General features: G+C 52.5%; 1 protein-coding gene across 8 annotated transcripts in view; it reads left to right on the top strand.

Annotated features, from left to right (window-relative positions):
- The first annotated feature begins 11,721 nt into the window (after positions 1-11,721).
- The window catches only part of Tnrc18 (trinucleotide repeat containing 18), a 91,253-nt gene continuing 77,380 nt past the window's right edge, over positions 11,722-25,594 (top strand). For 6 of the 8 annotated variants that reach the window (XM_076840698.1, XM_076840697.1, XM_076840693.1 and 3 more), the window contains exons 1-2: positions 13,636-13,999; positions 15,909-16,338. In XM_076840698.1, coding sequence (XP_076696813.1) covers positions 16,152-16,338 — 187 coding nt within the window. In that variant the 5' untranslated portion in view covers positions 13,636-13,999; positions 15,909-16,151. Of the gene's footprint in view, positions 12,139-13,635; positions 14,000-15,000; positions 16,339-25,594 lie in introns of those variants that run through there. The other 2 variants (XM_076840692.1, XM_076840691.1) reach the window with 2 other exon arrangements.

The raw sequence follows: 25,594 nt of genomic DNA, 5'->3' as shown, positions 1-25,594 counted from the left end.
GCAGAGCCTGAGGTGGGTGTCATGGGTTGGGTTGGGGGAACTCAAAAAGATAAAGCCCTGACTTTTAGAAACTCAGAATGTGACCGTATTCGGCAAGCGGCTCACTGCAAAGTGTCTAGTTAGATGAGGTCACACTGGAGTCGAACACGCCAGTTAACCCTCTGTGGCTGGCTGGTGTCCTTGTCAGAGGAGACACAGACCCCGGATGTGGTGCACACCTGTAATCCCAGTGGCTTGGGAGGTTGAGGTAAGAGGATGGCGAGTTCAAAGCCAGCCTCAGCAACTTGGCGAGATGCTGTCTCAAAATAAAAAATAAAAGGGACTGGGGATGTGGCTCAGTGGTAGAGCAACCTGGGTTCAACCCCCAGGACCAAAAGGAAAAAGAGAGAAACACACAGAGACACACACCACACACGGGAAGAGGAGACACAGAGGAAAGAGGACCCTGTGGTGGTGGAGGCAGAGCAGCTGTGAGTCCCAGGATGGTGGCGTCCCTAGAGGCTGGAGAGAGGCCTGGAACAGCTGGCTCCTCAGAGCCCCAAGAAGCCGCCCACTCTGCTGGAACCTTGAGTTTGGACTTCAAGCTTTTAAACTGTGAGAAAAAAAGTTTCTATTGCTTAAAGCGGCCCAGTTTGTAGTCCTTTGTTACAGTAGCCACAACAGAGTGACATAGTTACCCTTAGTCCTGTCCTAATTGAGAAATGTCTGGGCAGTGGCTTGGGGACAGGGTTGATTATGGCCCATGCCATGCAGGTTAGGATACCATCCCTTGCCTCTCCCACCCCAGAACTGGTGACAGGAGGGAGAGGGGTCACCTGGGGCCTCCAGGGCCCTCTGCTACCTGGACACTTGCTGGTGTCAGAAGACAACAGCCTCAGCCACCCTTGGTAGGGGTGATGCAGGTACAGCACCCTCTCACTTGATCCCAGAGGAGGAGTCTGGCTGCACCCTACTTTATAAATAGGCAAATCAAACCTCAAAGAGGGGCAGCAGCTGTGCAGGTCACACAGCAAGTGGGTAGCAGAAGCAAGGTGCAGACCGTGTGACTCCACTGTCCTTGCTGGTCCCTTCCTGAGTCATTTGATCAACGCTGCTCAGCAAGCGCAGCCTGGTTGAGATGCACTGAACTGAGTTCAGTCCCAGCTTGGCTACTCCATGTGGCCGGGCATCTTGGGGCACCTGCGTCTCACTTCACTGGGCTCTGCAAAGGCTCCTCCTGTTTCCTGCTCACTTACATCCAATGGGACCCTGCTACCCCCAACACCTGCAGATGACCCTCCATGGCCCAAGCTTCCTGGAGCAAGGTGACCTCTTCCTGGTGGTCCAGATTCCATGTGTGAATATCCCAGGAATGACCTTGCTTTGGAAGTCACACAGTGTTACCTAATAAGTTTTTTTTTTTTTTTGTACAAGGGATTGAATCCTGGGGTGCTTAACCACTGAGCAACATCCCCAGCCCTTTTTATTTTATTTTTTTTATATAGAGGCAGAGTCTCACTGAGTCGCTCAGGGTCTGCCTAAGTTGCTGAGGCTGGCTTTGAACTCGCGATCCTCCTGCCTCAGCCTCCTGAGCCGCTGGGATTACAGGCATGCGCCACTATGCCTCGCTCCTAATAAGGTTTTAAGACACAATTCCAGCTCCAGTTGGGGCAGTGTCACTTGTCACATTGTTATGTTGTAGAAGGGGACATTGCGTGGCCATCATTGAAAGATACAATGTGTAATAACAGTCACTGGGCAAGGCCAGGTCCCATGTCCCATGTGCGTTATTTTATTACATCTGGAAGTGGAATTGTGGTGTGGGTGGAGAGTTGAACTGTTCAACAAGATAGAAAAAAGAAAAAGAAGAAGAGGAGGAAGAGGAGGGAGGAGTGATGGGAGAGGAGAAGGGAGGGTGGGAGGGAGGAGGAGGAGGAGGGAGTGGTAGGAGGAGCAAAGAAGAACAGGCTTTAAGGGGCTAGATCCACAGCCAGCAGGTGAAATTCTGCCTGCTGAGCAGGGCCATGTGATGAATCTCACCATCAGCCATTCTCCATCCTGCAGGTCAGATCACAACCTTGGGGCAGAGCTTGATGGGCAGACAGGTCCTCTGCAGTCTTTTTTCTACCCAGCATTACTCTTTTTAGTACTCTCCCAAATATCCCTCTGGGGAATTGCCCCTCCTTGCTGTCCATGTGAAGCTAACCATGTCCCAACACACACACACCGGAAACCCAATTTTATAGGAGAGAATGAGGCTAATGGAAAGGGGAGTTACATTGAGAGCAAGAGCCATAGTGGAACTGACTGGTATGTTCTTGATCCATCCATACCTGAAGGGGTTACATTTCTCCACTTCCAGCCGCTCTGCCTGTCTCAGCAAGTTAAGGAGGCCCTAAGCAACACAGCAAGACCCTGTCTCAAAATAAAAATAAAAGGGGCTAAGGGTGTAGCTCAGTGGTTAAGTGTCCCTGGGTTCAATCCCAGCACCAAAACCAAACAAAAACAAAAACAACGGCTGGGGATGTGGCTCAAGCGGTAGCGCGCTCGCCTGGTGTGCGAGCGGCCTGGGTTCGATCCTCAGCACCACATACAAACAAAGATGTTGTGTCCGCTGAGAACTAAAAAAAAAAAAATATTAAAAATTCTCTCTTTCTCTCTCTCTCCCCCTCTCTCACTCTCTCTTAAAAAAAAAACAAAAACAAAAACAGTTGGGTACCCTTTACTGATAACACCCCTTTTTTCCTCAAGCTTGTTGTCCTAGAGGATTTGTCCCCATGAAGTGCTCCTAGGGGAAAGCCGCAGAGGGACACCTTGTGCAAAATCAGAAGGCCCCAAGGGAACCCCCGTAATCCCGGTTACTTAGGAGGATCCCTCCTCCTCCTCCTCCTCCTTGGTGACATTCATAACCATTTTTTTTTCTTTTTCATTTTTGTTTTCTTCTTTCTCTCTTTTAGTGGTACTGTAGCTCAAATCCAGGTTCTTACACATACTAGGCACTATTGGTATGTTCTGCTTAGCACTGTGTCCTCAGGCCTTGCATGGGGCCTGCCCTGGGAATTAACTGTCAAACAAATGTGAAAAATGAGGCTGAGGCAGGAGGATTGTAAGTTAAAGGCCAACTTTGGCAACTTAGCAAGGCCCTGTCTAAAAAAAAAAAAAAAAAAAAAAAAAAAAAGATAAATAAAAATAAAAAAGGCTGGGATGTAGCTCAGCAGTCCAGTGCCCCTAGGTTCAATCCTCAGGACTGCAAAAATAAAATAAAAGGACTCAGAGTGTAGCTCTGAGTGGTGGTGGAGTTCTTGCTCTGGATTCAATCTCTAGTAACGCACGTGCGCGCGCACACACACACACACACACACACAGAAAATTAAACTCTGGGATGAGACACAGCCGTAGGGAACTGTTAGCCAGTAGAGTGAATGATCTGAATGCCGGGCTGAGCAGCATCTACATAAGGGGACAGCAGGTGGCCTGCTCCTATGCTTTATTTTGGTCTGCAGGGTATTAAAAATAGTGCCAAGGGCCAGCCATGTAGCTCAGTGACAGAGTGCTTGCCTACCATGTGTCAGGCTCTGGATTTGATCCCCAGCACAGAAAAAGGTGGGGCAGGCAGGAAAAGAACTTGAATAGGCATTTTTGGTTTTGGTGCTGAAGATTGAACCCTCTGAGTTACATACATCCCCAGCCCCACCTCCATTTCTTTTTTGAGTCAGGGTCTTGTTAAGCGGCTGAGGGTCTGGCCAAGTTGATGAGGTTGGCCTAGAAATTGTGATCCTCCTGTCTCAGCCTCCCAAGTTGTTGGGTTTACATGGGTGCACCACACCACCTGGTGTGAATAGACATTTCTCCCAAGAAGATACACAAAGATCTCATAAGCACTTTAAAATAGGCTCAAAATCACTGATCATTAGGGAAACACAAATCAAGGACGGTTACTATCAAAAACCCAGAGAAGAGCTGGGCCTGGTGGTTCACGCCTGTAATCCCAATGGCTTGGGAGGCTGAGGTAGGAGGATTGAGAGTTCAAAGTCAGCCTCAGCATAAGTGAGCTGCCAAGCAACTCAGTGAGACCCTGTCTCTATCTTTTTTTTTTTTTTTTTTTTTTTTTTAGAATTTTTTAATATTTATTTTTCAGTTCTTGGCGGACACAACATCTTTGTTTGTATGTGGTGCTGAGGATCGAACCCAGGCCTCATGCATGCCAGGCAAGTGCGCTACTGCTTGAGCCACATCCCCAGCCCCGAGACCCTGTCTCTAAATAAAATACAAAACAGGGCTGGGGATGTGGCTGAGTGGTCAAGTGCCTCTGAGTTCAATCCTCAATACACCCTCCCAAATAAACAAAAAGGACTGGGGACATAGCTCAGTGGTACAGCACCCATGGGTTCAATAGCCAGTACTGGGGGAAAAACCAAGGAAGGTCGTTTGATACCTGCTCCGACATGGATGAATCTTGAGGACATTATAAAATAAACCAGATACAAATGGACAAAGATCACATGATTCTACCTCTCTGAGGTCACTAGAGTCGTCAAATTTCTAGGGAGAAAATAGAACTGTGGGTGCCAGAGCCCGGGGCTGGGGGGAACTGGGAGTTAGTACTTAATGAGGATAGTTTCAGATTGGGGAGATGAGAAAGTTTTGGAGGTGGATGGTACTGATGGTTTCACGACAATGTGGTTGTGTTTAACTCCCTGAGCGGCATTTCAAAACAGTCAAAATGGTAATTTTTGCTTTATGTGTTTCACCACAGTTAAAAAAAAAAAAAGTGTCAAGGTGAACAAATGAGATGTCAAGGTGCAATTGTAGTAGACATCACCCAGATTCCCTAGTGCCTGACTCTCCTCCCCTTGGTCACAGGGAAGACTCTACTCCCCAGCACCCTTTAGTTGAGTATGGTCATAGGGACTAAGGGCACTGGAGACATGTGACTCTGCACTGATCTGCCCTTGTCCTGCCATGGCTTTGCAGTGAGGTGGACAACTTGTGAATTCTAATGACTTGGGCTGCTCAGACCAGCTGTCCTGGAAAGTCAAGCTCAAGCTGAACAGAGGACGTGCAGGGGACAAGGCATCTTTGTTTTACATTAAGCTGTTGAGATGTTGGGGATGTTTGTTACTGCAGCACAATCCATCCTACTGACTGAAACAATAGCCTCTCATGTGCAGGTATAGATATGGTACTCTTGGGGCAGGGAGGCATCCCAGGCTGGAGCTGCAGGGAGCCATTCCCTCTAGTGTTCTCCTGTGTTCCTGCCTCTTTTTTTTTTTTCTTTTAGTTGTCAGTGTATACAATACCTTTTATTTATTTATTTTTATGTGGTGCTGAGGATCAAACCCAGGGCCTCACACATGCTTGGCGAGCCCTCTACTACTGAGCCACAACCCCAGCCCCTCCTGCCTGACTCTTGCAAGTACTTGAATCTGGAATGGTGTAGTAATCTGTTCAGGCTGCCATAATAAAGTACCACAGATTGAGTGCTGTAAACAATAGAAACTTATTGTTTCAAGTTCTAGAGACTTGAAGTTCAAGATCAAGGTGTTGGGTCTCAGAGGGGCTGGTTCCTCCTGAAGGCTGAGAGGGGAGGATCTGTCTTGGCCTCTTTGGAATGTAGATGGTGGTCTCTTGTCCATGTTTTTCCACATTGTCTTCCCTCTATATCTGCTTGTCTCCAAAATTCCCCTTTTTTATAAAAAGACACCAGTCATTTTGGATTGGGGCCTACCCCACTCCAGTATGACATCATCTTAATGAATTACATCTGCAATGACCCCATTTCCAAATAAGGTCACATTTTGAGGTATTGGAAGTTATTGAGGTATATGAACATGAATTTTGTGGGGAGATCACTCAACCCATAAGAGACGGCCTCCCAGAGGAAGGAGCTGGGCCAAGTGGGCAGGTCTGGGCAGGGATGCCCTGGGGGCAGCAGAAGGAATCAAGTGAGCAGGTCTTTTTAGCAGGAGTGGCTCTTGAAGGTTCTTCAGAGATTTCCTGTGTTCACAGAAATTGGGTGTGCAAATGAGTGCGTGTGTGTATGTTGGAGGGGGTGGGTTCTTGCCTCTTGCTCATCTCTGGGGACAAGAGATCAAGACGCAAAGAGACAGTATAGGGACCCTGGGAAGGGGCTGTCAAGGTCTGATCTTTGGGGTTTGCTTTTGACTTTCTGCTGATTGTAGAAATGCATTGATGTGGGTGGGGGTGGGCACAGGATGGAGGCAGGCAGGAAGGGGAGCTTTCAAAGCCGTAGCCATGGGAAATGTTTTTATTTTCTGCTTGAAAGAAAACGCCAAAGAAGGATAAAAGGAAAAAAAAAATAGGGAGGGAGGTGAAGAGAGTGAATACATGTGAATGCTCGCACACGCACACGTGTGTGTGTGTGTGTGTGTGTGTGTGAGAGAGAGAGAGAGAGAGAGAGAGAGAGAGAGAGAATATCTGGAAGGCCCATTGGCCCAGCAACCTGGGAAGGGTCAGACCCTGCCATTCTGACATGTTCCCACTGGCCAGGGGGCACCAGCCTGCAGGAGGGAGCTGGGCAGAGCCATGGCAGGCCTAATTGCTGCCACTCTGGCTGGGTGGCCTTAGGTTCCCCCACTTCTAAGACCCGGAATGTATGCAAGCAGTAGGGAGAGCCGCTGAGGGACACTTTGTGCAAAATCAGAAGGCCCCAAGGGAACCCTTCCCCCCACTGTTAATCCCAGTTACTTAGGAGGCTAAAGCAGGAGGATCCCAAGTTTGAGGTCGGTCTGGGCAACTTAGGTAGGACCCTGTCGCAAGATAAGACTTAAAAAGGCGGGGTCTATAGTTCAGTGGTAGAGCACTTGCCTAACAGGCTGGCCCATGGTCCTCCTGAACTCCAGAGGAATGCTGCCTTGGGTTAGCCAGACCTCACCCAATCTCTACTTGCCCCAGGCCAAACCAGGGACTCCCACCAATTTTGGACCTCCATTGCCTCCCCTCCCCCCACCAGGGGTAGGAGAAATTCCACAGTAGCCAAGAGAGAGGACTGAAAGGATAGATATAGGTGGGGGTGGCAAGGCAGGTGGTCAGCTTGTTAGGTGTGCTGAGGGGCTGGGAGTGTAGCTGACCGGTAGAGAGCTCAGCTTTAACACACGCGAGCTAGGGGATCCACGCCCAGCACACACACACACACACACACACACACACACAAAAGTGGGGAGATGCTGGGGTTTCACGTTTCAGACACTCTGCCTGGCTTGGTAGATGATGCTTGCTGCCACTTTCCAGCTGTGTGATTGTCCCTTTTCCTTTCTGCCCCTCAAGCAGAAATGGATAGGACAGTAACCAAATCACAGGTCCAGGGGAGAGATGCCCAGGACATCCCAGGGAACTTTCAGAGACAGGAAAATAGGGGGGGGGGGGCTGGCAGCCGGATCCGGAGGCACCACGTGGTGTTAGGGAGGTGGGAGGCGAGGAGGGCCTCTGGGAGCTGGGTTGGCAGTGGAATTTGCTCCAGAACCCTTAGCATGCACGGGCCTGCTGGGGAGGTGCAGAAGCCCAAACAAAGCAGGGACCAGGGGTGGGGGAGGGGAGTGGAACTTCTGAGAGACTAGGCAGCCCCCTCCTGGGACACGGACTCCCCACCTAGGTGCAGTGTCCCTCCCCAAACACACGTGCTGCCAAGCCCTCCATTAGTCACCCCCGAACTGACATACATAAATCCCATTAGTCACACCCCACACAAACTCGCTGCGGAACACACCCAGTCACACCCAGACAAAGACCGAGGCCCCCTAAGACAGAGGCCCGGCATGTCGGTGGGGGCTGGTTCCCTAGGGCCCAGTACAGTGCAGCGAGGCTCAGGCGCCAGACACATCCTTCCTAGAGTAGCCGATCCTCCTTTTCCAAAGCCCTACAACCCGCACACAGCCCCCAAATCTCACAGTGCCCCACCCCCACCACAGATCGTCCCCATCCCCTGTGGGCACACATACCACAATAAACGCCCTTGGCCACCCCCTCTTGTGTCTGATGGGTGGGGGCAGGGCTGACTCTGGCCCCCTCCCCCAAGCCTGTCCTCGGACGGGTCTGGCAGGAAACATTCCCCAAGGTCACCCGAGCTCTTCAGCAGGCGGCCCCAGGAGCTGATTTATTGGCGGTTTATTTGGAGAAACGCTATCACTCTCAGATTCCGGGGGGGGGGGCGGGAAAAACGCTCGCGGTGGACTTTAACCTTGGGCTGAAACCGCAGCGCTTTGTTTTCCGCGGCGCTTCCTGGGGCCTAGCAGGGTTGGCTCGGGCGGAATGTGGCTCTGCAGCCTCTCCGCTCCCAGGCTGCCGCCGGGGCGAGGCTCAAATTCCTCTGTGTCGGGCCGGAAGCCCTCAGTCCCTCCAAAAGTGCTTCTAGAAATTCTAGGAAGAAGCCGGAGCTCCTTGGGTGAGGGCAACCTCAGAGCCAGGTTTCCAGCCCCCCCCCCCTTTGCCATCGCTTTATGGGGTCATGTCACTGGCACCGTGAGACTTTGGGGGGGGGCACCAAGGCGGGGATGAATGCTTTTCTCTCCACGATTGTCCCCAGCAAAAGCCCCCAAAGCCTCTTCGGTGGTGGCCGGTCTCCATCGCGCAACCGGATTGCTCGGTTGATGTCGGGCACCCATGGAAAGGCCTGTTCCTTGCCCCTCTAGCAAGGAAAAAAAAAAAAAAAAAGATAAAACTCTGACGACATTAAACGTTATTGTTGGAAATGTACTCTCTGGGGCTGCCCCCCTGACTAGGATAGGAAGACCGTCGCCCCCACCAGGCTGCCACCAGCGCAAACGACCGATTCCTGCTTTCTCCATGGTTTATTTGCACCAAGGCTGAAAAGGGGTATCCTCGGCAGAGAGGGGGTGGCATGGCGCGGGGTTGGGAACCCGATAGGTCTCCGACACCGCGCCTGCAGTCATCCGGCTCATCTCAAGCTTCCCCCTGCCCCCAGGCCCTTCGAGCGTCCGCAGAAGGATCCCGGGGCATAGGACTAAGCAGGGTCCGAGGAGGTGGGTGGTCGCCTTAGTTGAGAAATCGCTCAGTCCTTGGCCCTGTTCTTGCTCCTCAACGACGCAGGCGGTCTGTGCACCCATCCTTCATAGGAGGGTAACCAAACCTTCATAGGAGAAGTGTCGGGCCGGGGGTCCCCACCCCAAGGATGATCGGTGAAGCTCGGGCCACCTTGGGGTCCGAAACTCGTGGTGATGGATGGTGGTGGCACTGAGTGGGAAGGAAGCCGTTCCCTCTCTGGCGAATGGGGAAATTCTGGCTCGATTCCCTACGTTGAGTCGGGGCCTCCAGGCCGTGACCTGGAGAGCAAGGCGCTTGGCTTGGCGCGGGATACGAGGCCGGCTCCGAATACCCGCGCATAAACAGCAGGAAGCAGGACCGGCGCGGAGATTTATGGCAGCAGCCGGCCTGCGGCGCACCAAGCGCGTCTCAGTCCTTTCTGAGTCAGACAGTGGAGTGGAAGACCCGACCAGGGCCATAGGAAGAGGCCAGGGTCGGAGGCGGGGCCGAGAAGGGCCAGAATCCGCTGCGGCCAGGCCTGGCGCAACAGCCCCGGCTTTACCCGCCGTGCGCCCGGGTCTTGGCTGCAGCAGGGCTCTAGCGCCGCGTCCCTGGTCTTCCTGGTGGGTCCGGGCGTCCCTCGGCCAGGCGCCGAGCCGCTGCTGGGCCAGACTCAGCTACAGACAGCGAGGATGGCTGTCCCCAGTGCGGCCTCTCCGGGTTTTAGTGGCGCCCTGGCTGGGAGCTTCCCAGTTGCCGAATCTAGGACCCGTGGAAACTCTGGCCGAGAACACCCTGCCACGGCCTCCAGAGCCGGCAGCCGAAGCCGGAAAGCCTCGGGGCCCCTTTCGCTGTGGAGTCTGGATGGGCTCAAACCTTCCCTAGTCCTCGGGAAAGGCGGTTCGCGGCCAAGGGTGGGGCAGCTAGGGTGTCCGCGTTTAGGAAAGGATCCGGGCTTTTTTCAGAGGGTGTAGAGAGAACGTGTCCATGCGGGCTGCGACACCAAGGTGCTAGAAGAGCCAGGTCCAACCTTGCATTGGGCAGAATTGGGAGGCGCGGGCTCCCAGGAGTCGGACCTGCTGGCAGCTGGCCCCGGTGCGGGGCTTGTGCCTACAAAGGCACCGCAGGGGAGACACGGGCTCAAGGTTGTCCTGTCCTTTGGCTTTACAACAAAGGGGGAGAGTTTTGTTAGTTGAGAAGCGACCTGGGAATATACAAAAGGTCTGGGCGGCCAGCCCGGGCCGTGGATAACCGCGCTGAGCCAGGCTCGCCTGGGTAAGGTTCTCCCGGAATTGTGGTTTGAGGCTGCGTGGAGGTCCCCTCATCCCGGCCGATTTTCCGCCCAGTCAGTACAAAACACACACACACACCCACTGCGTCAACACAGTTTTTGGCCACTGATCCCGCGGGTAAACAAGCTAGAGGGGGTGGGGGCGGGGCGTGGAAGATGGCGCCTGGACTTGTGGCCCTGGCAGTGGACACCCGCACCCCGCGCACCCGCTTTTCACGTTTAAATGTGGCCCACCAGGGCGGGGAGGTATTTTCCTAGACCCAGAGGCCCAGCTAGGGTTGCACCCGAGGGTCCCTTGTGATAGAGCGGGTCTACCAAGGGGCCGAGGCTGCAGCCTCTACTCCTCTTGGGATCGGTCCCACGCCCCAAGATGGCTCCCGGCAGCTGTTTACTCAGCGGCTCCGGGGCACCAGGGCGCAGGGCCGAAGAGGGGGCAAAGACCAGGGCGCGCAACGGTTGGTTCCAGCGGGCCTGCCCGCGTCCCACAAGCGAGGCAGCCCGGGAGGAGCAGCGCGAGCAGGATCAGTCCTGTGCGCCCCGCCCCGCGGCCAGGATCCCGGAGCGGTCGCGACCCCAAGCCCGGCTCCTGGTGGCTAGAGGGCCGCGTGGCAGCTCGCGAGGGTTAAAGAGTGCATGGGGAGGGCAGCTCAAGGGGCTGGGGCGCACACATTCCAGCGGGGAGGGGGCCTTTTCTGTCCTGAATCGGGCCCTAATGAAATGCCAGCTCCCTTCGCCAAGCCGACGAGGCGCACACACTTGAAAAATGCAAACGCCATTGGCAAATCCAGGGCAAACAGGCAGAATTTTTATTAGCAACTAAATGATTTATGGCACACATACCCCGCCGTCACAATTACGCCGTCTTGGAGCATCCAGGGGTGAAAACATTAAACATTTATAAAAATAGGCCTTTGTTTTTTTCCACCCCGCAAGTCTTTTGTATTATTCCCCACCCCAACTCTCGCAAGATACATATTTTTTCTTGAGCTATATTAAAATAAAACCATTCCAGATCCCGGGCGGGCTAAGAGGGTGGGGGAATCAGGGCCTGCACTCCTAATATTGGAGGGCGATGGGGGCGGGGGAAGCGCTAGGGACTCGGGCGTGGGAGGGCTTACTGGGAACCCACAAAGGCCTCAGGATAAGACTCAAGGGCGCTGGGCGCCCCCACACACGGCCCCTTCCCTTGCTCTGGCTTCCAGCAGACCCGCGCAGCTCAACTGCATTTATTTTATTTCTGCAGTCGCCCCCCTCCCCTAAGGCACACAGACACAATACCTCCTTTCTCTAACCCCCCTCTCCTTTCGGTCTTTGCTTCTGGCCGTCCTGGGGCTGCACCGGGCATCTCCCGCCGCCCCGGTTGCCACTGAGACCCGCGCGCCCAGCTCCAAGCGCGGACACCGCCGCTCGTTCCCCTTGGCTCCAGCTATTTTCGTTCCTTTCTTTCTTCACTCCTCCCTCCTCCCCCGCGGAGCTCCAGCTTCCAAAAGAGGGCAGCCTAGAAACCAGCGCAGGAGGATCCAAGAAGGGCAACTTGAAACTGCCCTCCTGAGGCCGAACTTTTTTCCTCAAATTTATCCTGGAATTAAATTAGACACCCCCAGTTCGCTTTCGAACCCTTCCCCCTTTTTTCTAAAAGTGGAGAAAAGAAAATAGAACGAATGGGCGCTAACTAGCTCATTTCCCCCCCCCTCCAGAAAAGTTGCCTTAAAAATGGATTAAAAAAATAGGAGCAATGTGAAAACGCTGAGTCCGCAGCGCGGGGCGAAAGAGCGGGCTTCTCTTGTTTTAATTAAAATCCTATCACCACGGTTGCTCTCCGAGGCAGGATCAGCAGGATTTCTGCCCCTTCAAGCTTCCTTTCGAGGGTACGTAATGCCTAGCTGGACTCGGGTGCCTGCCGGGGCTGCGGAGAGGGTGCGGGGCCCCTAGGACTGTCCCTCCGGCAGGGTCCGCATTCCTTGCGCCTCTAGCCAGGTAGGTTTGCCGCGGGCAGCTCCCGGCTACTCAACCCAGAAAGGATTTTGCTGAAAGCGCAAAATAAAGTACAAAGTCTGGGGGATTGGGGCTCCCCTCCCCCTCTGGCCGCCGTGGCCAGCCAAGCACTTTTGGGCTTGGCTGCTGCTTCCTCTGAGCTCAACAGATTTTTTTTTTTTTTTTCCCGGTCTCGCCCTCCCTGGAGGGGGCGCGGCGGATGGAAGGCGAGAGAGGCCCCCAGCCAAGAGGTTTTTAATATTACACTTTAATAGGTTTCAGAAGGCCCCGTGGAGAAATGCTAATAGGCTGAAATGTCAGAATCGAGAGGGATTCAGCTTGCGCTCAGCCGATCTAATCCTTTTTTCTGCTCTGATTTTTTTTTGGGGGGGAAGGGGAAGGGGACCGCCCACGCCAAGAGGGGCTTCGGGGAGGGGCGCGCGTTGCAGAAGCACCGCAGCCCCGGCCGGGGCCTAGAAGGGGGCGCGCCCCGGCCCGCGCGCGTTTCTATAGGAACCCCCTTTAGGAGATTAGACTCACCCGCTGCCCGCCGCCGCGGCCTCTCCAAAATATTAATCAGTAACCATCTGACACTGCTTTTCAGGGAGGGACCCGCAGGCCGGGACAAGGAAAACGGCCTTCTCGCCTGCCCATCCCACCCGACCGCGCTCCTGGGGGAGAGGGAATGAATCGCTGCTTTGTTTTAAAAGGAAGGAAAAGGGGGAAAAAAAGAAAGAAAGAAAAAAGAAAAAGCAGCCCTTGTCTGTTTTGGCGTCTCCACCGCGCGTTCTAGAAGCGCACCCAGGGGAGGTGGGGGGCCGGGGCGTGGGCACTGGGTGCAGTCCGCCGGGCCCCAGGCCCTTCCCGGCTCGCTCGGCTTGTCACCTCCTCCTGCGAGCAGGAAGCTGACAGCCGGCCCATTAAACCGCGCCTTGCAAAGCCCTGGATTGCGGCGACAACCATCTTCCTCTATTTTGATCACTCAGCCCAGACGCTGGAGGAGGGGGGAGGAAAAGGGAGGAGAAGGAGGAAGGGGGGGCCGAGCTGGTGGAGGGGGAGGGCTGCCTAGAAACGGCCCGGAAAAATTCTCACCACCAGTTTTGATCATTCAGCCCCGCCGAGGGGAGCCTGGAAACTGCTGGAGCCCTGAGGTCCGTAATTGGTTTTATAGGAATGGCTGAGGGCCAAGGTGTTTACATGCGCGTGATGGGCGGCGCGCGCGGCCAATGCTCGGCGGCCGGGGGCTGGCCCTGGGGGGGGGGGCGGGCGCCGGGGAACAATGCGTGTTTCTTCGCCTGCGAGGGCTCCCCTCCCCCAACCCCCGCCCCCCCCCCCCGCGCTAGCTTTTTTTTTTTTTTTTTAGATCCAGCGAGAGGAACTTGAAAGGGGGGTTGTGTAATGTACCTTTTCCAATCCCGGGCTGTATATGGAGATTTGGGATTCTTTAAACCGGCGCTACCTGGATTTTATTAAAAAGCGGGGAGCTCGGCGGGAGGAAAGCTGGCTTTTCCGGGGGCTGCGGGAGCCGGGCCGCGGGAGGGCGGAGGAGTTGGCGCGCCGAGCGCTCGGCCCGGGGAGCGGTTTTCTACCAAAAAAAGGAAAGGCGGGCAAAAAGTGTGAGGCGGCTGCGGGTGGCGGAGGGGAGCGGCGGCCGCGGGATGGCGGGCAGCACCGGCGCCTAGCTGCGCCCAGAGTCGGGGCTGCTACCGGAGTCGCTGTCGCTGGAGCCCGGAGCCCGGAGCCCCGCCGCGCCAGGTACGCCGCTGGTCCTCCGGCTGCCCCGGCCGGGCGCGAGGGTCTCCAAACTTTGCAGTTCGCACCCCACCACCCCATCCCGCCTGCCCTTTGGGTTGTGCGAGGGTTCCCGAAGCTGTCCGGCTGATGGGGACGAAATCGGGGGCTAGGGGCAGAGGGCAAAGGGGGCCCTGGGAAGGTGAGGGCGGACTGCTGTTCCTTGGGCGCCCACCCGAGCCCCCAGTCCGCTACAGCCTGCACCACACAGCCGAGGGGCGTCGGTGCCCGGTAGGCGGCAGAGGCGGGGGAGCCCGGGACGCCGAGACGTTTTCGATTATAGGCTGTTTTTAATTAAAAGCCGGAATTCAGCCATTTTAACTGCATTTAAGAGGGGGAGAGAAGTAGGGAAAACGCAGCGGAGCCTGCGGTGGTCCACGCCAGCTTCTTTACCATTGCCAGGGTTCCGGGGAGCTTCACCCCGACTCCCTCAAGCTGGGGCGCCTGGGCATGCTCCGAAGCGCTGGCTTTTAAAATAAAGCTTCCCTAAAAACATTATTAAAAAAAAAAAATCACTGGAAGCTCATCGCCTTCTTGAGACTTGAATCCTCGGATGTGACGATCTTAGATTTTTCCTAAGTAAACGCGGATCTGGTAACAAGAGCCTGATGCAAGGGAGAGAGGGGGTGTTTGAAACCCAAATCTCGTTAAAATAGCCACCCTTAACAAAGTGGAGGAGGAGGCGGGGGGGGGGGGTCTGCAGTTAAGAGGGTCTGCAGCTCGAGAGGCTGGGCGCGGGGCTGGTACCCAAGAGCGGGCGGCTTTGGCGCGATCCGCGGCTCCAGAGAGCCCCGGCCTCCCGGAATCGGGAATCAGAGCTGCCGCAGGCGGGCAGACGGACAGCGAGGGAAGGGTGGGCTCCAAGATCCCCTCCCGTCCCCACGGGAATCGGCAAACGACAAATCTTTTAAACAAACAGCTTGAAACTGGAACTACAGGGGGATTTACCCAACGCTGGGGGAGGCGCCCCCCAGCCGGCCCGCGCTGCGAAGGTTTTCTTTGTAGATTATTTTTTGGGGTAGGAGAAAGCTAGGGTAGGATCGAGATCCTTGATCCCCTTCTTTCCCCTCTGACGCCCCCAAATCCCCCGCTCCAGGTCAAGTCCTCGGGCCACAGGATTCCCAGGCTGGGGCGTTGGAAAATGAAACCAAAGCTTGTTTTGAAGGATTCTTTCCAGTCCTCAGGCGAGAATGCCACGTCTCGGGTCCTCGGACTCAGACTCTGAGACTCGGTGACTGGACAGGGGCAACAGGAGGGGGCAGCGGGCCTCCTTAGAAATAATAAACCCGCTTCGCACCCTCCCTCCCGAAACAACAACAACAACAACGAAAAGCTCCAAACCAAACACTCCTTTGGTGGCTCACAGGGCGAGCTCAGGAAAATCAAACTCAGAAAAGGGAGGCGAGGGCCCCAAAAGGTTAAATATTAAACTTTCCGGATTAGATAGTGACTTAGTGTTCAGGGAAACATTTCGAGCCGCTCATGAAAAGGTTTCACAGTTTAAAACCTCGAAGCATGTGACGCTCGGGAATAAAACACTTAAGAGGTTTGTATTTATGCTGTCCGGGTGCGGCTGGCCGAGTGGCCTTCCCCAGTTTCGGGAGGACCCAGCGGCTGCCGTGGTAGAGTCGGGTCTGGGGCGCAGTGCTCCACCGGTCACTTTTCTGAGCCAGATCACCGGAGCCTGAAGCCGCCGGGAGACGGAGCGTGGAGTTTTACTTTTCGTGGAAAAGGGGCTACTCCCGATTTTATTTTTGGCCACCAGATCAGCAGCCCTAGACCCCGAAGGGCGAGGTGACTTTCTGAAACTTTTTTTTTTTTTTTCTTTTTCTCCCCCCTTGTCTTCCGTGGCCCGTCTCCTCTCCCTGCCAAGACGCCGTGTGCCCGGTCTCTCGAAACTCTTCCTGGTCACCCAGAGGGGCCCCACCACCGGTCTTCTGTGCGCCTCGGGCCACCGGCCCGCCTCCGAGCGCAAGCCCCGCTGGCCGCCGCCATGCACACCGCGGAGCCCCCGCCACCCGAGGACTCTGGGACTACATCGAGGCCGAACTTTTAGATCCCACTGAGCAAGGCCGGCAGGCCAGGTGGGGGGCTGGCCGCGGCACTCCCGCGGAGGATGGATGGCCGAGACTTCGGGCCCCAGCGGTCCGTGCACGGCCCCCCGCCGCCGCTACTGTCCGGCTTGGGCATGGACAGCCACCGCGTGGGTGCGGCTACTGCCGGACGCTTGCCCGCCTCGGGCTTGCCCGGCCCGTTGCCTCCCGGGAAATACATGGCTGGCCTCAACCTCCACCCGCACCCGGGTAAGTGTCCCGCGCCTTGTCCACACTTCCTGACTTCCTGGGATCCTGGGGAGGGAGGCCTGGGAAGATCATGGCCTGGGTTGGGCGCCTCTCGGCTGGCGCATTGGTGCTGGCGGGCTCAGCTCTCAGTACGGGGGAATCCCTGGGCCTGGGGCAAGGCCAGTTCCGAGGCCCCGACCAAGAGGTTCTCGCCTGTGGTCTCCAGCGCGCCGAACCCGCTGAGATCCAAGCGTCTGCCGAAATCAGAGCCACCAGGGGCCATGCCAGTCCCCGGGCTCCTGCGGCACTAGCCTGGGCTGGAGTTTGTGAAATCTGGGCGAGAAAAGAACAAGTCAGCCCTCACGCCCCATGAGACACCGCTCCCCGAACTCGTATCTTTTTTCTTGGCAAACGAACGCCTTTCCCGACGTCCGTGGGCCCAGAGTTGCTGAGCCGCGGCCGGGAGATGCGGGGGGCGGGCGCACGGTGAACCCAGCGCTGGGACCCCAGTTTCCTGTTGGCTTCTGCGGGTCTCTCTTCCAGGAGTGGGAGGGCAGTGACCCTGCGCTCAAGGGCTCGCCGCGCAGCAGGAACGCCAAGCCTGGCTGCTGCCTTTCTGAGCTTAGGGGAAAGAGGTGGTGCAGGGAGTGGATCCGCACGGAGTCTGGGCAGTGGAGGGGATACCAGGGATCCAACAAGGAAAGGTGAAGGAGTTGTCCAAGAAGGCCCTGCAGCCTCCACCATCTCCCAAGAGGGGCTCTTGGGCTGCGGCGGAGACTGCACTGAGCGGGCGCCGGGCAGGGAGCTAGCAGTTTGCCGAGCCGGGCGCCGGGCGCGATGGGAAGTGTGACGCGGGGCCGCAGACTTGCCCAGTCTGGGTGGGGGAAGACCGGTCCAAATTGCCCGGCTGTTTTCTGTGCCTGATGTTAAGGGAAAAAAGTCCATCTCTTCTCCTTCAAACTGAAGTTTAGAACTTTTACGATTTCCCGGGGAACTCCTGAAGCTCCTCTGGTCTTTGGTTTCTTGGAAGAGACACCTCGCCCCCCCCCCCCCCCCCCCCCGCCCGCTCGCCCACCCGTCTGCGCTCACCGATTTTGCTTCTCTCTTTGATTTTTCTCCTGGAACTTTTCAGGAGCTGGAGTCGCAGGGGCTCGGCGGGACAAAGGGCCTTTGTGAAGCCTCCTGCGGGGGAGGGGCAGGCGGAGATCCCCGCTGTCGGGGCACAAGGACCTGGCCCCCCCCACCCCCCACCCCTGCTGTGTGCCCCGCCTGGGGTCAGCGACAAGGACCAGGGTTTTCTTTTGAGTAGTGAGCTGCGTAGAGCGTGGGGCGCTGGGCACCCCCGAGACAGGAATTGGGGGTGGCCTTCCGGTATACAGGACATCTGGATCATCCCCTTGTGTGCTCCTGGCAAAGCCATGTTGATGCGTGTGCAAGTTTGCCTGTCTTTTCCATTCCTCGGGTCATGCAGTCCGACCCGGGGTGCTGGCAGGCCCTACGGCCTGGCAATCTGATCTTGGATCTCCCTGGCTGGCCTGGCTTTTGCTTGTAGTGCCGGCCGCGGGAGATCTGGCTGGGACCTGGTGGAGGCAGTGTCCTCTTGAGAGTAGTGTAGCAGTCACTACTCTGGGAGCGCCTTTTGCTCACACTGTTCTACGGCAGTGCCTGACCTGGCCACTGCAGTCCTACCGCCAGACGCTCAGTTGGTGAATGAGGAGGCCAACGTGAGAACCAGCCGAGGAAGTCCAGCTAGAGGTGACCACAGAGTCCTGCGTTGTGGCTTCCTGCCCTTCCATCGGCTCGACCTCAGCTTGGCAGCTGAGGTCATGCAATAAAGGGGGGAAGGCCACCCCTATCCTTGAGGCCTTGCTTATCTTGGAGGTAAATGTGGGATCCCATGCCCCACATCTCCAACTCTAGCAGTGGAAGGGACACGTGGACCCCAGGCCAATGCCCAGAGCTGAGCCCATACTAATCCCATTAGCTACCAGGTGGGAATTGTACCCCATTCACTGCTTGGGGTGGAGCCTGATTAGAAATTCCTCAACCCAATGCTCTCCCTTCCCTTTTTCCTTATGGGGTGAGGTGCTAATTTTTCTCTTCCCCAGAACACCACCTTCTCTGTTCTTTGGCTGTCTGCTCCTTAGGTCGTGCCAGCATTATCAGCCCCATCTTTATTTGTTTATTTTTATACAAAAAGCTCAGAGAAGCTGAGTGATTTGCCCGGGTCACACAGTGAGGGAGAGGCTTTGCTGGTTTCCTCGTGGAGTTCGGTGGAGGGGCAGCGGCCTGTAACCCCGGTGTGCATTCTAGGTTATTTGGAACTGCCCCTGGAGACCTCTGGAAACAGGAGGTGCTTTAAGCAGATTGGGTCTCTTCCTCTACAAGAGGTAAAGGCAAGAATGAATGGGGTTTGGATCAAAGCAAGGTGGCATTTTCCTTTCCTATAACCTTGAGTATTGATACAGTTTGAGCAGTAAATATTCACAGCCTGGTCAGTGAAATGGATAAGTAAGTGACAAGCACCTGGGGGGCTGGGCTCTTTGCTCTGGGGTTGGGTGGCAGGTCACTGAGTCCTCATGCATTGCAATTAAAGAGCCATTAGCAGGATTTTGTACTTGGTTATTTATTCTCCCTGCCCCCACACCTTCCGATGAAAGGGGGGTGGAACTCAAGGATCAGGATGGGGGAGGCCCTGCACTTTGGCCTGGCCAATGGACAATAGGGGGCCATGGGCCTTCTGCAGGGCCCATCAGATCCATCTCTGGAATTCAGCCTGTCAGCCTACTAGGATTGATTTAGAAAGATTAATCAGGACTGGCTGGTGGAGTGATGGGATCCTGAAGATAAGGGAGATTGGCTGAGCTCTTCCTTCTCTGGTTAAAGGCATCAAGGGAGGTCTGGGGAAGATTCTAGAAAATGGAAGGGCCTCTTGAGACCCCTGGCTCTTGCTGCCTCCTGGTTTCTTTAGTTCCCCAGCACAGTGCTTTCCTCTTTCCTCACTTGTTCATTTACTTAGCAAATAAATCCCGAGTGCTTCCTGTGCACCAGCCTCTGCTTGGGGACCCAGGACACGGCAGTGAACCAAACAGAAGTCTCTGCCCCCATTGGAGCACATTCTAGGGTGGGGGGCAGGCAAATAACACACAAATCACTGGAGGAAATAATTCTAAATAGGGACACAGGCCACAAAGAAAATAAAATGCCGAGGGTCTGGTTTGGCCCAAGGGTGAGGGGCAGGGTCAGAGGGCCTGACCTGGGTGATGGAGGGAGTGATCCTTTTTGTGTGTGTGAAGAGTTGAAGAGTTCTGTGAAGGTGACAGAATGCAGAATGCACAAGCCGAAAGCTTGGCCCAGGGAGAGTGGTTGAGAGCCGTCAGAAGAGGAGATGGGGGAGGTGGGTCCTGACTCTCCCTGAAGGCCACTAATGAGGTCTTGGAATTTTAAACTGTAGGAATGAGGAGGGACTCAAATGGAGGGACATTTCACAGAACTGGCCTGTACTCTTAACAAACGTCAATGGTATGCAAGACAAAGGAAGGCTGAGAACTGCTCCTGATTAAAAGACTAAAAAAAAAAAAAAAAAAAAGTGACAGCTAAAAGCAGTTTACTGCCCTGGATTGGATCCTGGATCAGGGAAGAAATGGCTGTCAAGAAGATCATTCATGGGGGCAATTGACGAAATTGGAGTATGGACTGTAGATGAACCGATAGCATCAAATCAATAGGTTCCATGAAGTTGATAACTGCCCTGGTTGTGTAAGAGAGTGTCCTTGTTCTTAGGGAATAAGAATGCAGAATCATTTAGGAACAAGGGACACCATACCTACAACTTCCTTGCTAGTTCAGGAAGAGGAAAAAAATACCACTGAGATATACGTGTATGGATATGGGAGACGGTGGAAAATCAAATAACAGACCCGTTCACAGTTGTTGGATCTGGTGAAGGTCATATGGTAGTTCATTGTACTATCTCAAACTTTTCTCTGGATTTGAAATTATTCCAAAATAAGCATTTTAAAAAATTAAGCTGGCCGCAGGCCAGATACTGATAGACGAGGAGAGAAGTGGGGTGACTAGTTTGAGGCGAGGAGATTGCAGATGAGAGTGACCAGGGAGAGGAGCTGGAGATAGCAAGGGTTCTGGTGGCTTGTGGAGGTTGGGCTGCTTCTCAGACAGTGGAGGGCAGGGAACAGGAAGGACAGCCCCTGGGTTTTGGTTAGAGCTGCTCATGGGAGGGATGGGAGGAACAGTTTGGGGAGAGGGTGGATGGGCCCATTCTTTTGAATATGGCTGGGTCAGGATGCTTTTGTCTGGTAGATTAGTCTGCATTCTAACCTGATTTTACTCCCACCCCGCCACATAATCATCCACTCAAACCCCAGCCCATCATCTGAGGTAGCCCCAGCCCAGCTGTTAAAGGGATCAGTTAGTCCTGCTGTCTGGCCAGGTCTTGGGCTTCCCCAGGGCCTGTCAGGGCCCTGACCAGCAGTCAGTCAGGATCAGGGTCCTTTTATTCTTTTTCTTTTTGCAAATACTGGGGATCAAACTCAAGGCCTTGCCCCTGCTCTGCCTTTAAGCTACACCCCTACCCCAGGGCCAGGGTCCTTCATCACACCTGCTTCCTGCAGAGGTCTGGCATCTAATTTTGGAGGAAGAAAGGCCATCAGATTGGCAGCCACTAAATCTCTTTGCCACCTGTCCCAGGCCATGAATGTACCCACTGTTAAATCTGAGGTTCCTCATGAGCTAATGAAAGTGATCAACCCTTAGCTCAGGGAAAAAAAAAAACAACAAAACACCCAGAAAACAAATACCCGACTCATACACCCTCACTAACAATTTTACATTATTTCTGAGCATGAGCCTGCTGACGCTCCTAACCCTCAATCCCTGATAATAGATTGCTTCATCAGGAGGCAGGCTGGTCTAGGGTCTGAGGTTTATGTCCTGCTCCTCCACTTACTGGGCATATATAGGACTCTGTAAGCCTCAATTTTCTCATCTATAAAGTGGGTTCATCAGTCCTGTTGAATTTGTTTGGTTCTTGTGAAGTTTGAATGAGCAAGCGCAGGCAAGGTCCCTAGCCCAGGTAGGGCCCTCTGCAGAAGTTCCAGTAAAAGTGATGGCTGTAATTACAGTGATCATTAGCAGATGATTCACAAATCCCTCAGGCTAGTCCAGACCTCTCTAAGGGCCTCTTGGAATTGCCCCGGAACTCTCCCTGGCTGGAGTACAGGCCTTAGACACAAGAATTCCAAACTGAACTCATTTTTTTTTTTTTTCCCCTTTTCTGTTGCTGGGAATGGAACTCATGACCTTATACACACTAAGCGTGGGTTTTGCCACTGATCAACACCCCACCCCTCATCCTTTTTATTTGGTTTGTCTCCCCTTTTTTTTGTACAATAGCTATACTCTAAAATGCTCCAATTTTGAGTGTTCAGTTCACTGCATTTTTACAAAATGGACACAACCCTGCAGCTACCAGCCAGCTCAGGTTTTTAGCCCTGGGGCGACTCCTGGGTGTTCCCTCTGGTTTACTACCTGACCGCCTGCCCCCAACCCCAACATCACTCTTATTTCTAGTACCGTAGATTAGTTTTGCCTATTCTGGAACTTTCTGTAAATGGAATGATGTAGCTTGATATCTCTCTCTCTCTCTCTCTCTTTTTCTCTCTCTCTCCCTTTTTTATTTCTGACTGCTTTCCCCTAATATTTATATTTGTGGTATGTAGCTGTACTTTGTAGTTTCTCATTGCTGTTTAGTATTCCACTCTATGAACATAGCACAATTTATCCAATCCCCTGTTGATGGACATTCAGGTTGTTTCCAGTGTTTTCTGTGAGTAATGCTTCTGTGAATGCTTCTTTGGGGGCGCATATATACACATTTCTTTGGATGTATACCTAGCAGCTGAGTCGCAGGGACAGAGGGTGTGCCTGGGCCCAACTGCAGTGGCTGTGGCTTTTCAGGGGGTTGTACATTTTACATTCTTGGCAACTGTGTGTGGGTTTCAGTGGCTCCGCATCTTTACCAATCCGGAATATTGTCACTCCTTTGAGTTCCGTCCACCCTGGTGTGCGTGTATTAGTATCTAATTGTGTGTGCATTTTAAAAAACTTCCTTTCCATTTTTTTTTTTTGTTTGTTTTAAACTTCATTGAAGAATATTTCACATCCTGTCAGATTCACCTGGAGAGTGTATAGTCCTGCTTTGTGTTTAACATTACATTTTAAAATAAAAGTTATACATCATTTAAGAAGTCAAATAGTGTTGGAAGGGTTATAAAAAAAAAATGAGCCGGTCTGCATTTCCTCTCCTCACTTCTTTTAACTCATTATTCAGTATTAACTAGTACTCTGGAAGAAGAGGATTTTGCATAGATTGCCTGACTGAATCCTGATTCTCTCATTTATTGTGTGTGAGACTAGTTTCTTTGCCTCTCTGTCCCTTGGTTTTTCTCTTTTGTAAAATGGGGGATAATAATAGCATAGTCTGTGAGATTGTTCTGAGGGTTAAATAGTTCTTGCAGGTAAAGCATTTAGAACTGTATTTAGCATATGATAAGCATTTAGTAATGTTCATTATGATAATTTTTTTTTTTTTTGAACCAGAGAAGGAAACTGGGGCCAGTTAATCATGAATACATCCCAACCCTTTTTGTTTTTATTTAGAGACAGGGTCTCACTAAGTTTCTTAGGGTTTCGCTAAGTTGCTGAGGCTGGCTTTGAACTCAAAATCATCCTGCCTCAGCCTCCCGAGTCTCTGGGATTATAGGCATGTGCCACCGTGCCTGGCCCACTATGATAATTATTGTCCTTACCACCTCTGCCATTTCTACTGTACTGTCCTCCCAATGTTTATGAAATATGGTTTTGTTTAAATCAGTTTTATTGTTATGGCTTTGTAAATATTGTTCACATTTGAGCCAAGTGGTGTAATAAGATTAATTTCTTTTTTCTTCTGGAGTTATTAATTGCTTCTTTTAAAAAATTGGTTGGGGCTGAGGATGTGGCTCAACGGTAGAGCATTTGCCTAGCATGCATGAGGCCCTGGGTTTGTTCCCCAGCACTGCAAAATAAATAAATAGAAATTTGCCAGATGTGAGCAACTTGCCAGTTTGACGCAAGCCTCAGCAACTTAGTGAGGCCCTAAGCAACTCAGTGAGACCCTCTGGTATGCGCGCCGCCCCCCCCCCCAAAAAAAAAAAAAGAGTCTCTGGCTTCCAGTCTCTTGATATATTTTACATTTGGTCATATTTATTGGATCACTGCCCCTTCTTTTCTTGGAGGTACCCTTCCTGGAATTTTCCATCTTCCTTCTCTTCTGGTTGGTTGGTCCTTGGGCCTGCGGTAGAACCATCCTCCTTCCAACGCTCTTTGCTCTGCTGTCATGTTGGACTCCTTATTTCCTGATTCCCACGCCTTCCGTTTCCTGTTTTACTTCCTGGTGTCCACAGAGCTCACTCTGCAGGAGTTTTCTGTGAAAGAGGACGTGGAAAGCAAATCTTCATGGCCTGGCCTGCCTGAAAAATGCCTCAATTCCTCCTCCACACTTGAGTGACATTTTGGAACTAATTTCTCCCAAGGATTTTTTTTAATATTCCCCAAGGATTTTGAAGGAACATCCCAACAGAACTCACCTTCCACATTCCTATTTTTTAAGGAAGATGATACTGTTTTGATGCTTTGTGGTTGTTTTGATGCTGCGGATGGAGCCCAGGGCCATTTTGATTCTTGATCTTTTTAGGTGAACTATTTTTTCCCCCTTTTCCAAATGCTTAACACCTTTCAGAACCACATAATAGTGAAGAGCACAGACTCTGAAATTCCTGATTTGTGCTTCAGCCCTTCCTGGTATGTGGCTTGTATGGTTTAACCTAACTGCGCCTTGGTTCTCTCTGAAGTAGCTGCACTTGATGGTTGTCAGGACTAACTGAGTTTGTATACCTGGAACGTTGCCTAGCACAAAATACGCCTCACTATTATTATTATTGTTTTTCTTTATATACTGTTGTTTTTTTTCCCCCCAAAAATTATTTATTTATTTTTTTAGTTGTAGTTGGGCACAATGCCTTTATTGATTTATTTTTTGTGGTCCTGAGGCTCGAACCCAGGGCCTCGCACATGCTAGGTGAGCGCTCTAGTGTTGAGCCCCAGCCCCAGCCCTGTACTCTATTGTTTTGAAGTTTGTGCTAGGGGGTCCTTTTGCATTTGCTGTGTTGGGTGCTACAAATGGCCATATCAATCTGGATTTTTTTTTTTTTTGTACTGGGGATTGACCTCATGGGTGCTGTACTGCTGAGCTACATCCCTATCCCTTTTTATTTTTTTTATTTTTATTTCTTACTAAGTTGTTGAGGCTGGTCTTAGACTTATAATTCTCTTGTTTCAGCTTCCTGAGTCAGTGGGATTACAGGTGGGTGCCACTGTGCCCAGTTTGACATTTTTATCGAATTATTATTTTTATTAGCAGTTTATAGTTTGTACCCCCCCCCCCTTTTTTTTTTGCTGTTCTCTAGTACCACTAGTTAGATATCCTGAATCATCTGGACTGACCATTGAATTTCCTGTTTGTCTGCTTTCTAGATGTCCTTTATGATATCTTCTAGCTCTTTGATTTAATTTTTTAACTTGGCTATCATATTTTTAATTTCTAAAAGTTTTCATAATGTAGGTGTCCGTCCTTCCTCCCTCCCTTCCTTCCTTCTATAGTGCTGGTGATAGAATCCAGGGTCTCCTGCATGCAAATCCTGCATTCTCCCACTTGTTCAGAAATACCCAGGTGTCACAAGAAACCAAACATGTGCTTGGAAGTGGGTTGGTGAGGCAAACATCATTCTTCTGCAGAAGGGCGTATCCCAGAGGCAATCCTCGAAGCATGCACACCCCCGGCAGGCAGTCTGCCTGTTTTTAATCCCCAATACAGTGCTCCCCCTTACCTTGATTGAAGGAGCTGGGATACAATCAACCCAGTTAGCTAATTTGAAAATTGAGGTAGGCAAAGAGAAGGGCTGTAATTAAAATGGCTACAGTTGGATCCAATTTAGGCCAATACTATATTCTGAAAATGGACCACTGGACTTTATTTTTCATACACTGATTTATATCACCAGCCCCCCCTTTTTACTTATAACATCCTATTCTTGTTTCATAGATACGTTAATTCTCACCATTTGGATGATATTAATTTTATTTTTTTCCATGGAGTTTTCTCATGATCTGTCTATTTTTTCCAAGTCTGTTTTTCTTTTCTTTTTAAAATAGCAATTTG

Source organism: Callospermophilus lateralis, chromosome 19 (assembly GCF_048772815.1).
Source record: "Callospermophilus lateralis isolate mCalLat2 chromosome 19, mCalLat2.hap1, whole genome shotgun sequence".
NCBI lineage: Eukaryota > Metazoa > Chordata > Mammalia > Rodentia > Sciuridae > Callospermophilus > Callospermophilus lateralis.
This window is presented reverse-complemented; position numbering and strand designations above follow the sequence as displayed.